The following is a 17413-nucleotide window of genomic DNA, read 5'->3' on the forward strand; positions in this document are numbered from 1 at the left end:
ATAAAGTATTGTATGTAATTTTTTTTTTTTTTTTTTACCTATTTTGTTGTTGCCTCTCTTCCTTAACTAGACTATACATATGGGTTATTTGCCCATTTTCTTTATTCTTAGCTCTATTTTCAGAAGAATATCTGGATCATAGTAAGTCCGTAATAAATGTTGGTGGAAGAAATAGTGATTGGGGAAAAAAACACATCCTGTAAGGCCAATCTGTTCACAAATTTGGAGCTTCCTGGAAAGAATTATGGTAATTTTAAGGCTAAAACTAATAACAGGATTGGGAAAATATTACAAAACGAGCATGTGGTGCCTCTGAGGTTTGTGCTAGTGTGTGAATTATTACACCTTGCCACTGGAAATCAGCTATGCTATTTATAGTATGGATAAACATGCCCAGTCTTAGCTAGATATAAAAATTAAGCAAAATGAAAATAACAATCTGAGAAGCACAAGAAGAATGTGCTATACTTTTATTTGTTGCTAAAATAATTGTTGCTACTCTCTGCAGACTTCTTCCATCTGCCAGGTATTTGAAAAGAGTGGATTTGTTGTTAAGAACCACACCCTGATGTGTTGGTTTCTCTAAAGGTCCACATTCATTTCTGTGGGTGTGAGAAAGAAAGAGATCACAAATAACACACCACTGATCTTCTGGTTTGACTGAATGAATGAGCTATCCATCTCAACATCCCCCCATATTTGAAACCTCCAATTCCAATAAAATACTTTAACAAGATGGTTGAGAAATGGGTTCAGTAGAATGGACAAGTGAAAACCTGGGGATTATAAGACTGGAGCCAAGCCTAAATTTCAGCATGACTTGGTATTGTAAGGCTGGCCAACATCTACCTAATAAACATGCTCCTTTATTGATAGGGCATTCCTGTCTCACTTTTGTATGGTAAATTAACTTCTCACACCATTTTTTATTTCTATCATATAATTTTATTCCCTTAGCCAATGGATGTATGTTCTTGAATATGTTTTTAACCCCCTGATTCTTCATCTATAAAATGGAAAAACTTTAAAAAATTTGTGTTAGAGTTGTTGCGAGGACTAAATGAGGTAATGCATATAAAAGGCCTGGCACATAGTAAATGCACAATAAGTGTTGGCCAATATCGCTTTTTAATTTTTATTATAATGAAAGTTACACAAGCCCATAGCAAATCTGTAAAAAGTAAAAGACATTGAATGAAAAGGGAGCCTCCCTCCCACCAGGAACTCTTGAAATTACACCCCAGGCACAGTTATAAAACCAGCTTCTTATATTAATATTTGAATTTTTAAAAATTATTATCATGCTGGAGTGAGGTCAGAGGATTAAAATCCTTCTGGTCATCAGGTTTTACTGATAATGGTTATTTTAGGTAAGACTATTTGATCAGAACTGCACCTGGATCTGCTGTATTAGAAGAGAATTCACTGCACACACAATACAGTAGCAAAGTAAAGGAGTAGATGGATCTTTCATTTTTCTTAGCCTTTTCATTGGATTGAATAGTGTGTTGAGAAAAATGATAAGTAAAAATAGCAAAGCAAGAGATTAGATAAACCATATTTGGGAATGCACTGAACTCATAAGACTTATTTAATATATTAATTAGCTAAGCAAGAAGAATTGGATGTGCTGGGATTCAAGCCAGATTTGTTGAAATCCTACTATATAGAGAGATAGACAAACACATATGTATGTGTGTGTGATAAGGGGAGAATAATTTATGATCACTTTAAACAATCTCTCTAGGTCAAAACTTCTTAAATTACGGCCTGTTTTATTTATTTTTAATTTTTTTATTTTTAATTTTTTTTAATATATTTTATTGATTTTGTACAGAGAGGAAGGGAGAGAGATACAGAGTTAGAAACATCGATGAGACAGAGTCATCGATCAGCTGCCTCTTGCACACCCCCTACTGGGGATATGCCCGCAACCAAGGTACATGCCCTTGACCGGAATCGAACCTGGGACCCTTCAGTCCCCAAGCCAAACCGGTCCCGGCAAATTACGGCCTGTTTTAGATGGAAATGGAGGAGGTTTTCATTTACAGAGTCTAGAGGTGAAAATACTCCCATTTCCAAGTTTAGGAAGGCGGGGCTCAGGGAATCTAGACAACCTTGTTCACTTGATTTAATGGCAGAGCTGGTACTAAAACCCAGGTCTCCCTGTCCTATGAACATAACACGGCCTCATCCAATTTCAATCTGAATAGCAACCTGAACAAATGGCATCATCATAAGGTCAAAATGGTTTTGTTTACTTAATCTCTCCGTGAAGGCTGGCACACCCACCAGCATAGCTGTTTCCACTTGTGCCTTCACTCCCCTTAAATGGTAAGCCTCTTGGGGACAGACTGTGTCTTGTATTTTTCTTCTTATTTTTCTGAACATCCCATATGTTGTTCTTGATGCAGTGGTTCTTTTATAAATATTTGATAATAACTGCGTACATGCAGTAGCACATAAACAGTATATATGGAGTTTGCTTGGTCAGTGCCAGCAGGGAGTTGTATGGCCTGTGGCAATTCATTGTGCACTATAACTGTGGCAAAGTAAAAACATCTTATTAAAGATCACATAAAGAGTCAAAGCCACCATTTTGATCTTAAAAATAGGAAGAGGAAAGAGAATCACAGCTAAATTTCTCCTGTGCAATGACATGGCTTTAAAGCATTCGGCACAGTGCTCATAGTCTTGGCTAACCAATGGTGCTGTGCTTACTGTCAATGTTGTTCTACTGTACTGTTTGGTTTTGTTAGCTCAGAGCAGAACCCGAGGGGACAAAACAGGGAATGATTTGTATTAAGTCCTGGCCTCTTTGCTTCCTTCTCAAATGACTTTGCTCCAAGAGGAAACAGTCCTTCCTAATTGCCCTCCTCCCAATCAGTGAGTCCTTGTTGATGACAACTGGTACATGTGATAGTGATACTGGTTTTGAGGCCTTCTCCACAACTACAAATGGTACCTGTTCTAAGATAGCTATAGCATCAATACTTAATGGAGCTCAATTGTCTTAGAAGATGAATGAGGTTTTAATTTCCTTGTGTTGAAACAAACATATTTTACGAAGCACCTTTTCCTTTATAAAAGTCAACCCCAGTTCCTCAACGAGGCTTGAACTTTATTACCTTTTCTCTCCTCTTTAGTCAAGCGAATCTTGCCACTCAATAATTAGGGCTTATTATGTGCTGAGAAGGAGGGATATAAAGATGAAGAAGACAGGGATCAGTGCTGTGAAAACACAGCTGAACTTGCATCTCATTAGTCATTAGTAATTAAGCCTTAGACTCTTATCATTCACTAGAGGCCCGGTGCATGAAATTTGTGCACAGCGTGGAGGGGTGTCCCTCAGTACAGCCTGCACCTTCTCCAACCGGGGACCCCTTGAGGGCAGTCAGACATCCCTCTCACAATCCAGGACTGCTGGCTCTCAAGTTCTCACCTGTCTGTCTGCCTGATTGCCCCTAACCACTTCTGCCTGCCAGCCTGATCACCCCCAATCACTCCCTTGCCACCCTGATTGACCCTTACTGCCCTCCTCTGCCAGCCTGGTCACCCCTAACTTACCCTTTCCTGCTGGCCTGGACATCCGTAACTGCCCTCCCTTGACAGCCTGGTCCCCCCAACTACCCTCCCTTGCAAGCCCGGTCCCTCTCAACTGCCCTCCCCTGCTGGCCATCTTGCGGCAGCCATCTTGTGTCCACATGGGGGCGGCCATCTTTGATCACACTGTGATAGGGCCTAAACAGGCAGTCGGACAGCCCTCTCACAATCCAGGACTGCTGGCTCCCAACTGCTCACCTGCCTGGCTTGCCCCTAACCGCTTCTGCCTGCCAGCCTGATCAACCCATAACCACTCCCATGCCAGCCTGATTGATGTCTAACTGCTCCCCTGCCAGCCCGTTTGCCCCCAACTTCCCTCCTCTGCTGGATGGTCACCCGTAACTGCCCTCCCCTACAGGGTTGATTGCCTTCAACTGCCTTCCCTTGCAGGCCTGGACCCTCTCAACTGCCCTCTCTTGCAGGCCTGGTGCCTCCCAACTGTTCTCACCTACTTGCCTGATCACCCACAACTGCCCTCCCTTACAGGCCTGGTCCCTCCCAACTGCTCTCCCCTGCTGGCCATCTTGTGTCCACATAGGGGCAGGATCTCTGACCACATGGGGGTAGCCATGTGATGGTCAATTTGCTGGAGTGATGGTCAATTTGCATATTACTCTTTTATTAGATAGCATTAGCAAAGCTATTTTTTTTAAGTTTTATTTTATTGTTTAAAGTATTACAAATAGTAGTACATATGTCTACTCTTTTTCCCCCATTGACCTTCTCCTGGCTTCCCCTACCCCAGGCACATGTCTTCTCTCCCCTCCTCTAGTGTCTTGCATCCATTGGTTATGCTTATTAGCAAAGCTAGATTGGTGCAGCTGTCACCTTCTCCTCCCCCACCTCCTTTTTTTTTCTTCCATTGGTGGCTTTCATTCTCTGATTGTCATTTTTCTGCCTGGCTCTTTTCATTTAACTATTCAATGAAAATCTACCTTTATCAGGCTCTATTATGAGGTCTGGGGGATCCCACAGTGAATTAAAAGACAAACTCCCTGTCCCACGTTAGCTTACATTTTCGTGGGGCAGATACAATAAATAAGACATGAAAAATAATAAGGTGGATGGTAATAAGTGCAATGGAGAAAAATAAAGCAGGAGGGGAAGTGAGGAATTCCAAATGGGAGGCATGGATTATAATTTTGAATATGGCCATCAGAGAAAGTTTCACTAAGATGACATTTGAGCAGACATATAAAGGAGAGCCGAGACTGGTTTGGCTCAGTGGATAGAGTGTCAGTCTGTGGACTGAAAGGTCCTAGGTTCGATTCTGGTCAAGGGCATGTACCTTGGTTGCAGGCACATCCTCAGTGGGAGGTGTGCAAGAGGCAGCTTATCGATGGTTCTCTCTCATTGATGTTTCTAACTCTCTATCCCTCTCTTTTCCTCTCTGTAGAAAAATCAATTATATATATAATAAAGGAGATGTGATGAGCCACAGAGATGCCTGAGATACTGAGATACATCCTACAGGCAGAGAGAACAGCAAGTGCAAAGGCTCTGGGGCAGTAGCAGATAACACACCTGCAAGGTAGCTACTGGACTATAATTAAAGAAATTAACTTCTTCTATTGGAATGATGTTAGATTTATAAAAAATTACAAAAATAAAGTCCCATATGCCTTTCAACCAGCTTCCTTGGATGTTAACATCTTACATAACCATGGCACATTTGTCAAAACTAAGAATTGTGAGCTACGATTTTGAAACCAAGAAAACTATAACCATTAGAGGTGATTTTATTAGCCCACAGTTACCAAAGCCAGTTGATGGCAGAATGAGTATCATAATTCAGGAATTCTATCAGTTTCATATTCTTATTACCAAAATCCCAATAATAGAAACATTTCTAAATATCATTTTCAAAGTGCTCTCTACATAGTCTGGATTTCTCTTTAAAAGCAGTTTCTTTCAAACTAATCTTTACATAGCCACATGTACTTTGAAGGGGCAGGTAAAACTTGCCTATTATATTTTTTAAAATTATCTGCCAGATATCATGCTGGCAGACACTCAATGAAAAAAAAGGCCTGCACATTAGAACACCTGTCCGTCTGTAAACAAGTTCAGAGTCCCGAGGTAACTAGTGCCAAGCGTGTGGTTTAACAGGTTCCCCAGGCTTCCCTCCCACCAAATCTCATTTCTCCTGACTTGAAGGAAACAAATCCTCCTTCCCCTAAACTTTCCTGCCCAGAATCATTCACTTAGGCAACTGTTTATAAAGCAACTGTTATATTCCAGGCACTGCCAGGGCCTTTATATCCTTCTGCTGGAGGAGACTGGTGGAGACAAATTCCAGTACAGGGACCTGAGTGATATGAAGGAGGTGCATGCAGCAAGGAACTTCCATTGGAAAGGTGGGGATGAGACTCCTGGAGGGGGTCCCTTTAGAGCTAGACCAGTGGTGGGCAAATTCATTAGTCAACAGAGCCAAATATCAACAGTACAACAATTGAAATTTCTTTTGAGAGTCAAATTTTTTAAACTTAAACTTCTTCTACTGCCACTTCTTCAAAATAGACTCACCCAGGCCATGGTATTTTGTGGAAGAGCCACACTCAAGGGGCCAAAGAGCTGCACGTGGCTTGAGAGCCCCAGTTTGCTGACCATTGAGCTAGTCAACTTGGAATCAGCCAGATAAGAAAAAGGTGGACCAAATACCTCCGACAGAGGGCTCAGCACGTTCTAAGTAGCAAGGGCGTGAGAAAGCAGGGCAATTCACTTGAGAAACTCTAGAGCAAAGTGTGTGTTTGGAGTTTTGGGAGATGAAAGTGGGCTTAGTTAAAACGCGGTCATGAGCCCAGCAGCATTACACCGCCTGTGAGCTGGTGAGAAAGGCCCATGCACAGGCCCCACCCCAACCTACTGAAGTAGACCCTGTGGGGCTGAGACCCGGGAAACTGTGTTTTTAATAAACTCTCCCATTGGTTCCTGTGCCCAGAATCAAGTCACCTAGATCAGTGTTTCCCAACCTTCTCTCATGATGAGAATCACCTGGTGGAGTTGTTAAAACACAGATTCCTGAATCCCAACTAAGAAGTGCTAAACTAGAATTTTTGGGAACATATAGGTAAAATTGTATACTTAACTAGTGCTCTAAGACAGATTTTATATACAGAGCACTAAGTTAGGTATGCAATTTTACCTATATGTTCTCAAAAATTCTAGTTTAGCACTTCTTAGTTGGGATTCAGGAATCTGTGTTTTAACAACTCCACCAGGTGATTCTCATCATGAGAGAAGGTTGGGAAACACTGACCTAGATGATCAGAATGCCAAAGCTGAACTGAAAAAGGAAACCTGTAGATCACCAATTCTAGAGCATTGGTTCTCAACCTTTCTAGTGCCGTGACCCTTTAATACAGTTCCTCATGTTGTGGTGACCCCCCAACCATAAAATTATTTTCGTTGCTACTTCATAACTAATTTCGCTACTGTTATGAATCATAATGTAAATATCTGTGTTTTCCGATGGTCTTAGGCTCTACAGCAGCGGTTCTCAACCTGTGGGTTGAGACAGGTTGAGAACCGCTAGCAGGGTTGACTAAAACCATAGGAAAACACAGATATTTACATTATGATTCATAACAGTAGCGAAATTAGTTATGAAGTAGAAACAAAAATAATTTTATGGTTGGGGTCACCACAACATGAGGAACTGTATTAAAGGGTTGTGGCACTAGAAAGGTTGAGAACCACTGTTCTAGAAGGTCCTAGCCTTTGTGACTGACTACGCCTACCTCTTTAAACCTAACAATAACTAGAAAGAATCCAGTTCTATAAAATATAATCACCAAGAGACTTAAAACAAAACAGGTGACTTCTACCAAGATGCCTTCAGAGCGAGGCCCTGTTGTGTCTATAAATCAATACCACATTTATTTTTGTGAAGGGAACAGCCGTCTTGTCTGTCTGGGCTGCCAGCACACCTAATTATAGCAGCATCCACATTGCTGGCGATAGCAGATACGGTCTCTTGCGCAGGGGATTATCTCGTGGCTGACCGGTTTTGAGCCAATTTAAACTAAACAATGACTTACTTCATTCTTCAATCATCACTAATTAAAGACACCCTTCTGCAAGAGGCAGGCAAGGCCTCTGCTCTCTTTTAAAGTTGCAAATAAGCCCTGGAATAAAGAGTGCTCGGAGGTAGTTTCTATTTGTGAACATACGACACGGATGCAACTTCATGGGCATTTAGAAGGAGCACAATTGAAACTGCCAAAACGCAAAATTAGAAAACAGAGCTCCTGGGCCATCTCCTCCTCCTCTTCCTAGCACCCCCCTCGCCTTTGGTTCCCTGATGCCTACCAAATGGGTCTGCTGGACGTTACCATTTTGCTAAGCACCTGAATAAGAATTGTTTTAACAAAAATGGCAACAACAGTGGTTAGCCCTCCCATCGCTCTCATCTCATACCCTGGCATGGTATATTTATCTGTCTCCCAATGTAACAAGCCTGAGTTAGGTAATAGTACAGTTCCATTTAATACAAAGGAAGAAACTGTGCATATTCTTAATCACCATGCTATCTGGTCTCTCCCAGTACTCTCCATTCATTACTTCATCTTCAAAACAAGTTTGGAAGATAGATGTTACTTCTATTTTTGCAGATGAAAACATTAAAGATCCAGGAGATTATAATTTGCCTAAATGGTAGTAGAACCTGACTACAACACCCATGTTCCTCCTCTCATACATACCACACTGCTGCTGGCTACAATTGGCAGGGGGGTGGGGGACGGGTGACAGTTGATAGATAATGGAGAGGAGCCCTGGAAGGCGCAGGGCACTTCATTTCTAGGAGCCGCATCCAAAAGTGACTTAGGTCTCAGAGATATGTGGTAGCTCTCCAGCAGGGGACACTGTGACAAAACTAGGGGTTATGGTCCCCAAAGAATCGGGGTGTGGAAACAGATGGCTAATGAGTTAACGATGCCTTCGGAGGCAAGTAGAACTTGGGAGAAAGGTCAAACTACTAAGATTCTGGCAGCAGAGCTTGCAAGGGGCGCCCTATTTTCTGGCTGTGAGGCTGCTGCTCTCTCAAGCAGACTTCTTTTGCATTTGCAGGGACATAGCCTGTGTTTCAGGCCAGAAGCTAATGGCTCCCTCATGGGTTGATATTTCAGTCACTTGCTACTCCAGCCAAGTGAGCTAAATGACCACAAACAGCAGACTTCTTGCCATGTTATTGTTCTCATAGAAATAAAATAAATTTCCAGCCAAAGCAAAACCTAGCCTTAGGTAGACACATGCACACACACGTGTGCGTGCATACACATACACACACACACATTTGTCAATTGAGCCAAATTTTTTTTTGATGAATGATTAGCAGGTCTTTCCAATAACCTGGCAAAACAACAATTGAAGGGGTTTTAGCATAGCCTTAAGATTCATGACAGTTATTAACCTCCTTATGTTATTTTGCCCAAATAATTAACAGAGCAGCAGAATGGGGTTTTCCTTAGGGGGTTTCTAAGCAGAGATCTAATCACTTTATTCATCCTAAAGTTTGCAGTGCCAAAGATGAACAGCACCCTTTTGCCCCCGGGGGCCTTTCTGGATTTGGGAGGATCTAAGTATCTTGGGGAGATGAACCATGACTGATTCAACGTAACCACTCACCATATTAGTCTGGTGCTGAGAATGCCTTGAGAAAATACTTAAATTTTTAAAAATATATTTTATTGATTTTTTACAGAGAGGAAGAAATAGGGATAGAGAGCTAGAAATATCAAAGAGAGAGAATCATTGATCAGCTGCCTCCTGCACAACCCCTGCTGGGGATGTGCCCGCAACCAAGGTATTATACATGTACTTGACTGGAATCGAACCTGGGACCTTTCAGTCTGTAGGCTGACGCTCTATCCACTGAGCCAAACCGGTTTCTGCTATATTTAAAATTTAAAGATAAAATGATATACAATTTTAATCAGTACTCATTAGAACCCATTTAGATGGCCTGCTAACAAAAATGTTCCAAATACAGTAATTTCTGTGGTGGCAGGACTGTGTCTCATCCCGGATGTGATGCCCTGCTCCCAGGCTCAGAAGGGTGCCTGGCACATGGCTAATGCTCAGAGCTACCATCAAGCAATTGTCCCATTGTTGGGGTCCCTTCCAGTTGATCACTTTGGTGATGATGAAGATGATGGTGGTGGTGGCAGGGCTATGTCTTTGGGAGGCATTATCCAATAATCCTCCCAGCAATGCTAGCATGGAGTTAAAATTAAGGCCCGTATTTTACATGGGAGGGAAGTGAGGATAAGTGAAGCTCCATAGCATGCTCAGGTCACACTAGAACCTGCTCCAAAGCAGTAGAGCTGGGATTCAAAGCAAGCTCTCCCTGCTGAGGAGTCTGAATTCTCAATCACTATTCTAGACTACCTGTCTGTAGTCAGTGGGAGGTTTGAGATGGTCAATTTGAATTCTTGCCTGAATTCAAGAAGAAAAGTCCTTCCTTGGGTTATTTCAACATAATTTTTGGTAAGTGTGTGGCAAGAGGGAAGAGTTTCTATTTCTAGCCACACTCCAGTGGAGATCCTATTCCAGGAATCATAGCCTTTCAGACACTCCCCAGTGGTGATTCCAGAATGACTCTAAATCAATCTGCAGGGCCCTTTTTATGAGCATCCCCAACACAAAGAGAAACTTTGCTATAAAGTGGGAATGAGGTTCCTAGACTAGTTCATAAAAGCCAATTTAACTTATAATTAAAACATAGTGTATCTGCAGTAATAAACTAGTAATTAAAATAGTGAAAAAGTGTGCCATTTAGTAAGATATAATTTATAAAATTAAGTTTGCTGCTCAAGAAAATATAAATTTAATAAAGAGAAAATTTTTTTTTATTTAATATGAAAGAGACTTAAGAATGCTTTTATAAAAGCTTTTAAACACAGGTAATACTGGCCATTTGATTACAATTTCTCTTCCAAACCTGGCTTTTCTGTTCTTTGTATCTTAGATATTACAGGGCATTCTTCTACTGGACACCATCATTACATTGATTTGGTGCACATTTAAAATAGGAAGTGGAGAGAAATAAAAGGGAAGGAGGAAGGGAGAGTTTCCTACTAGTGGGCTTTGTTTAGGGCAGGGTGACTAGAGGTGATGAGAGAGGGCCAGGAGGGAAGGCAGCAAAGGTGATGTGTGCATAGGGATGAGAAATTAAATATGTGAGCACCACCTGGTTTTGAGATTTTGGGATTTCACAGAGCAATAGACAACAAAAATGGGGGCTCATAGTTTTGTAACTTTCTATTTAGCTAAAAAGAGTAAAAACTCAGCTACCATCTGTGATCACCTTCATTTCATAACAAAAGGTATTTAAAAATAAAAAACATAAGGACATAATCTCGGGGGGGGGGGGGGACATTTTATAGAAAATGCTACATTTCCTTGTATTTTCAGCATTTCGCTTTAGGACCAGTGAAAACTTCCTTACAGACTGGCATGCATCAGAACTTCAGTAGTTGGGAACCATTGAGCCCACTGCTATGTCCCATTTCCAGGTGAGACAATTTGAGGGTCAGGAGTCACTTCCCTCAGGGTCAGGCTCTTCCCTCATGGGCAGTGAGTTAAGGGCAGTGAGGCAAGGCCTCCATCTCTTGATTCCAGATACATTCTTATTCCATTACGTCATCATGCTGTGTATTTCAGCTGTTTCTTCTGCTTTGCCAAGATTCAGATACTGTACCATCTATTCCTGTCCACTGTGGAGTATACTGGCCATTTTCACTTCCCTGCCAATATATCTGGGACCTAAGACACTTATTAAGAAACAAGCATTTAGCAAAATAACTCTCTGTCTGGAGCCAAACAACATGGGATCCCTTTCTTCACAAAGAAGAGTAAGGTACGAGACAACAGGGAGTGACCTAGCAGGTATAATGCAAAGTGAAATATGCCAGTCAGAGAAAGATAATTAGCACATGATCTCACTCATATGTGGAATCTAATGAATGAAATAAATTGACAAAATAGAGCCAGAGACATGGAAGCACACAACCGACTGATGATTCTCAGAGGGAAGAGGGTGTGTGTGTGTGTGTGGGGGGGGGGGGTGGGGGTGGTGGGGGGTGGTGGGGGGAGGGGGCAGGAAGAGATTAACCAAAGAATTTATATACATCTATAATAATAAAAGGGTAAGATTCAAATTGGTCATGTCACCCTCATAGTAACAACTGAACGGCAGGCTGTGTGGGGCAAAAAGGCTGGCAGGAGGTTAGCGAGGGATGGCCTTACAACTGAGCAGCATGCTGCTTGGGGTGACCAGGGCGACAGGGGGGTCAGTGAGGGGTCACCAGGCCAGCAAAGGGACAGTGAGGGGGGCAACCAGGCTGGCAGGGCAGCAGTGAGAGGCGAGCAGGCCGGCAGTTAGGGGGAATCAAGCTGACAGGCAGAGACGGTTAGGGGTGATCAGGCTGTTAGGCTGGCAGGCAGGTGAGCAGTTAGGAGCCAGCGGTCCTGGACTGTAAAAGGGATGTCTAACTGCTGGCAACTGGACATCCCTGAGGGGTCCCAGATTGGAGAGGGTCCAGGCCGGGTTGAAGGGACCTCATCCCCTTGCACAAATTTTGTGCACCAGGCCTCTAGTATATACATAATCCATGGATACAGGCATTAGTGCAGAGAAGGCCTGGGGAGGGAGCAGAAGTGGGGAGGAAGGAGTTAATGGGGGAAGGGGGGTGGATGCATCTGCAAAACTTTCAACAATAAAGATAAATTTAAAAAAAGAAAGACAGTAAGGTGCCTCTCACCTGATCTTCATATAAGCTGCAACTCCAAACACCAGCAACACCACGGCAATGACAGTCACTGTAATGGCGGCGATGCTGCCTGTGAAGGGGGAAAGGCACAGAGAGATGATGAGGAAGGGGAGTCACTCCAGATCCTTTTGCAGAGAAGCCAGAACTGGAACAAAATCCAGGGTCTTAATTATATTACCAAAATGCTTTTCATGCTATGTGAGATTTTGGGAAATGGTCAGTATTTAGTAAGATGGTTTTGCTGGCCTGGAGATCAGAGAACAGCCCACAGTAATACTTGATTATCTTCTTAAGAATGACACCAATCTGCTGTTGCTGCAGCTGCTGTCTACGGTGGTAGGGGATTTAAAATACCCTGAAATCTTACTTTGTTCTTTTATAAACTCTGGTTCCTCTTTCTATCATTGGCAAAATATTGGGAGACTTAGGATGTTTTGTTGGAGGATTACTACAAAGTAATGAGGTTGATTTTTAAATAAACCAGAATCACACAGTTGTATTAGTAGTGTCTGCTTCAAAAGGATCATCTTGGTAGGAGAGGCACTAATCTTAATGATGGCATCTAATCAAAGCATTTCAAAAAATTCCTCTTTGGGAAGTATGTCCAGTTTTCATCCTTGAAGGTGAATTTGATTTTGTAGAGAATAAAGTCAAGCTCCATCTAAAAACAAGATCAAGTCTAGTAGGTCACAGTATTTTCTGTTTATAGACTTAATCTGGTGCAATTACAATGTATCATGAATGTTTTATTGTGTAGTTTGAAATGGGGTTCCAAAGGCAACCATTAATGAGCAGTTAAAAAACAACAACACACCACCCACCCCTTTGAGCATGTAGCCTTGGAAGAATAACCATACCAATTCCAAAGATTACTGCTTTGAAGCACAACACTCTTTTTGTGTGAGCTCTGGACTAATAATGTATATAGTTCACTTTTACTTCACCTTAGAAATGCCAAGAATCAATTGAGCTCTTGTCCCCTATAGTTATATTGACTTTCTGGCACAAATGCTATTATTAGGGACCCCACTTACTCTTTCAGGCCACCGAGAAATTATTTACTACTTCAGCAAATGAATAGGCCTCTGAGAGCCGAGGTGGTTCGTTACTAAAATAGAGACTAAGACCAGAGCTGGGTGTGTCCACACAAATAGACTGTATTGCACCATTTCAGAGCTTCCACACTCTGGACTCTCACTCACATGCCCATTTCCTTCTCCCGGAATCTTTAGAGCATGAATAGCATAACCATCAGTACATTTATCTTCACTTTTTTTTAGGTAGCATTAAGGCACTAAATGCTCCAATGTGCGGACCAGATCAAATAGAGAAAGTTTAAGGTCAGATCTCCTTATGAAAATCCTCCACTCCTATTTTGAAAGGCTGTGCTTAGGTTCTGGGCCTCCAAAATGCACTGAAATGAGAGCAATTTTATGTTCATGGAAGCCTATTGACAGCATTTTTAAGAGCTTATTAAGAGGAAGTATTACTACAAGGAAAGGTGTTAGGAGTATTTCAAGTTTCAAAAAGATACAGTGGTTGCAATTAAGAGCAAATTTAAAAATAGGCATTTTAATTTAATTCAGCCTCTTTAAAAAAGTGGGGTATGGTTGGTTTCCCCATAACTCTTTTTTTTAAAAAAATTATTGATTTTTCACAGAGAGGAAGAGAGAGGGATAGAGAGTTAGAAACATCGATGAGAGAGAAACATCGATTAGCTGCCTCCTGCACACCCCCAACTGGTGATGTGCCTGCAACCAAGGTAAATGCCCTTGACCGGGAATCGAACCTGGGAACCTTCAGTACACAGGCTGACGCTCTATCCACTGAGCCAAAACGGTTTCGGCCCCATAACTCTTCTTTCTTGCCCAGGGATAGTTTAATATAGGAAATTGTAGGTTTGGCCTTTCTCAGACTCGCTTCCCTAACTCTGAGCAGTTGGATTCCCTCCAATTGTTTGATTTACTGAATTTATTTATATGCCACCTGTTCCTAAAGATAAACCAGGCAGTTTTCCAACTCAAGTGCAGTTCTTTTCTTTAAAAAAAACAGCAAGTGATTGAGTGACCTGCTTCTCCTCGACGTGACTGGTAGCTGTCTAGTATAACCATGGTTTTCAAATGGGGTTCTTTAAGGCCACCTTTTCTTGTTCAGGGATAGCCCGTGCGACCAGAGCTGTAATCAGCAGGTGATTTTCTACCTGATGGGGCCTTGAGGGAAGCTGAGCAAATGGGAACTTCTGAGGGTTGGCACTGCCCATCGTGAGACCAAAACATGCCGGGTAAAATACATTATACTTTGGACCATCCTATTAACTATTCTGCCATCCACCAGCTCTCCTCAGAGGGTGCCCGCCTTGGGAGCAAAGGCCATCTGGAACTAGGAGACCTTTATCAGGCCCCTCACTTAGGATGTCTTATGTCCTGAGCTCCCTGTCACCTCCACAGCATCTGCCACTTTCAGAAGCAGTGGGGAACCTCCCCCTGGGAAGTTCCACACCTCAGGGCATCTTAATTTGAACTTATGAGAGGGTGGCTGAGCCAACATTAGCACAGCTTTAAATGGTAACAGAAAAGGCTTCATTTCCTCCTTGTGAAAACAAATGTCATTTCCTACTGAGTTCTGTTTAAACTAAACTGGAATTCCCCTTCTCCTCCCACACTTTCTTTTTTCAAGTTGGGGCAGGGAAAGAGAACATGAGGAAGGTGCAGTGGGGCACGGTGGTTTTGCCCTGTGAAGGAAGGTGTGGACAGTTGGTGGGCAGTGCGCTGGGTGTGGGGTGGTGTGGCATTACAGTCCTTCCTCATTGGGATCTGATTAGGTGTGACTCACACTGTAAAGCCTGGGAGCCAGAAGAATTAAGAGAGAATTGGAATACATTTATCTGTGTAGTTCAGAAGCCAAGATACAAGAATATTCCATTGTGCTAGCACATTGCACCATGCCAATGTGTTCTGCCTTACCAGAGTGCTATTGGAGATCCAGGAGCCAAAGCCTTTTTGATTTATGGACCTCCACGAAAGCTCATATTTCTCAGGGTGCCATTTTACCACTTTCATAAGAACCCAGAACAAAAAAAAAAACAGAACAGGCAGAAGAGTAACCTACTCTATATTTGCAGGTGGTTACTCTGGGCTGGCATTGGGCCGAGAACTTTACAGCTACCATCTCATTTCATTCTGTCTGTGACCTGAGTCAATTACTCCCATTTTATGGATGAGAAAGTTAAAGCTCAGAAAGATTAAGGGCTTGATTCGGGTTTTACAATCTGATAAATGATTAAGCTAACATTTGAACCCAGAGTTGGCATTTGTAACCATTGGCATACTGGTTGCTTCCCTGGCCCTTTTCTCAGCTTGGCCAACTCCTACTCTTTCTTCATGACAATTAATATAAACCCCTCTGAGAAGCTTTCTTGACACCCCAAGCAAAATACAGTGTTGTTGTATGTTAGCTCCTCATATCTGCTCCATTACTCTGGTGAGCTTCCCCATGCAGATTCTAAACCTATTCATCTTACATCTCTTTCCCCTTCTTACCACACCCTTAGCCCCAGCCACAGTCTGTAGGCCACAGTGGGTACTTAACTCACTCATTTAATGTTGAATGAATAAATGTCATACTGGCAAAAAAAAAAAAAAAAAAAAAAAAAAAAAAAAAAAAAAAGTCACTTGCAGTCTCTGAGCTCAGTCACTGAGCCAAAAAAGTTCCCAAAGCAGCAGGCTCCCCACCTGTCCAATATGGAGTGCCCTGGCCCATATCTTACCTGAGTATCTATTCCTGTGATTCTATTGCATTGGTCCAGAGGACGATGGAGCTGGGGGAGAGTTATTTTAGGAATAACTGTCTGAATAGGGTCAGATCATTTCCTTGAAGGAGCCAGAGCCAACTCTCAGAAGACTATGCTCCTGGTCTGACCTGGTCAGACTCCTCGAGGAAGGAGGCTGCCCTGGAGGTCATCACCTGACCTGCCTTGACTCTGTTCTAAGGTCCTGTGCAGTCCTGGAATAAACCGAGGCATCGTTTTTAAGGGGTCTTTCCCTCCATATCTGCCTCTCCCACCACAGATACCCCCGTCTCTTTGTCACACTTTATGGACTCAGGAAGTCTTCCACACTCAGAAGGGACGTTCCTGTCCAAACTACCCCCCTCCCTCTTCACTTGAAGGTGCCCTCCTGTTTCCCTGGGTTTAGCAATATTCCAAGTTCTTCAATGTTCCTCTGGGGACTCTTCTCATAGAGGCATTTTCTCTTTTCATCCCTTTAAACATGAAAGAAATGTTGTAACTGACTCCTTTGACAGGATACTTGCCAATTACATCCAACATGACAACATTAGGCTATGATGGGGTGACCCTGAACCACTCTAAAGAAAGAGCTTTCTTAGGCTCTTGGAGGTTATTTATTTACTTATTGTTAACAGCAGAATGTATTTTATTTTTTAAAATCTGTGAACTAGTTAATGGCTAGTATTTTAATAATCTGGTACATTAAATTTCAAAGTTTAACACTTGGCAAAATTTTGTTTCACAAATTTACTTTTGGAATGACAGGGACTATGTACAACTTAAACTCCATATTCAGACAAATGCCTTTTTTCCTTCCTCAAAATAAAAGCTTTAAGAAGCACAGTATAAAAATTTTAGATAGGTAGGCACTGCATAACTCTGTATCACGTGGCTGATGTCTTGCTTTAGCCTCAAGAGTAATGAGAATATTCTACACTTCATTTAATGGCACATAGGGAACTTTTTGAGGAAGGACCTAGCTCTCCTCAAAGAGGGAAAAAAAACTTTTTGGCTCATTTAGTTAATGAATTCCTTTCCAAGATTGCTTTTAAAAGGCTTATCTGGAAAAGCTATCTCGAATATGTCTACTACAACTATGCCTCATCTTATTCTGCATGAGTGTCATAGGATGTGAGAAGAGAACTATATGTGTGGAAATAAGTATATTTCCAAAATAATAATTTATCTGTTATAATAAAGCTAAATATACCTTTCCAAATCCACTGTTTTTACATAAATGCTGCCAACA

At 42.1% G+C, this 17413-nt stretch overlaps 1 protein-coding gene across 1 annotated transcript in view; it reads right to left on the reverse strand.

Moving 5' to 3' along the window:
* The window catches only part of PARM1 (prostate androgen-regulated mucin-like protein 1), a 100190-nt gene that overhangs the window by 5251 nt on the left and 77526 nt on the right, over nt 1-17413 (reverse strand). The window contains exon 3 of the mRNA XM_084884805.1: nt 12369-12447. Coding sequence (XP_084740931.1) covers nt 12369-12447 — 79 coding nt within the window. The remainder of the gene's footprint in view (nt 1-12368; nt 12448-17413) is intronic.

This window comes from Pipistrellus hanaki, assembly GCF_964339955.1.
Source record: "Pipistrellus hanaki genome assembly, chromosome: 1".
NCBI classification, from domain to species: Eukaryota; Metazoa; Chordata; class Mammalia; order Chiroptera; family Vespertilionidae; genus Pipistrellus; species Pipistrellus hanaki.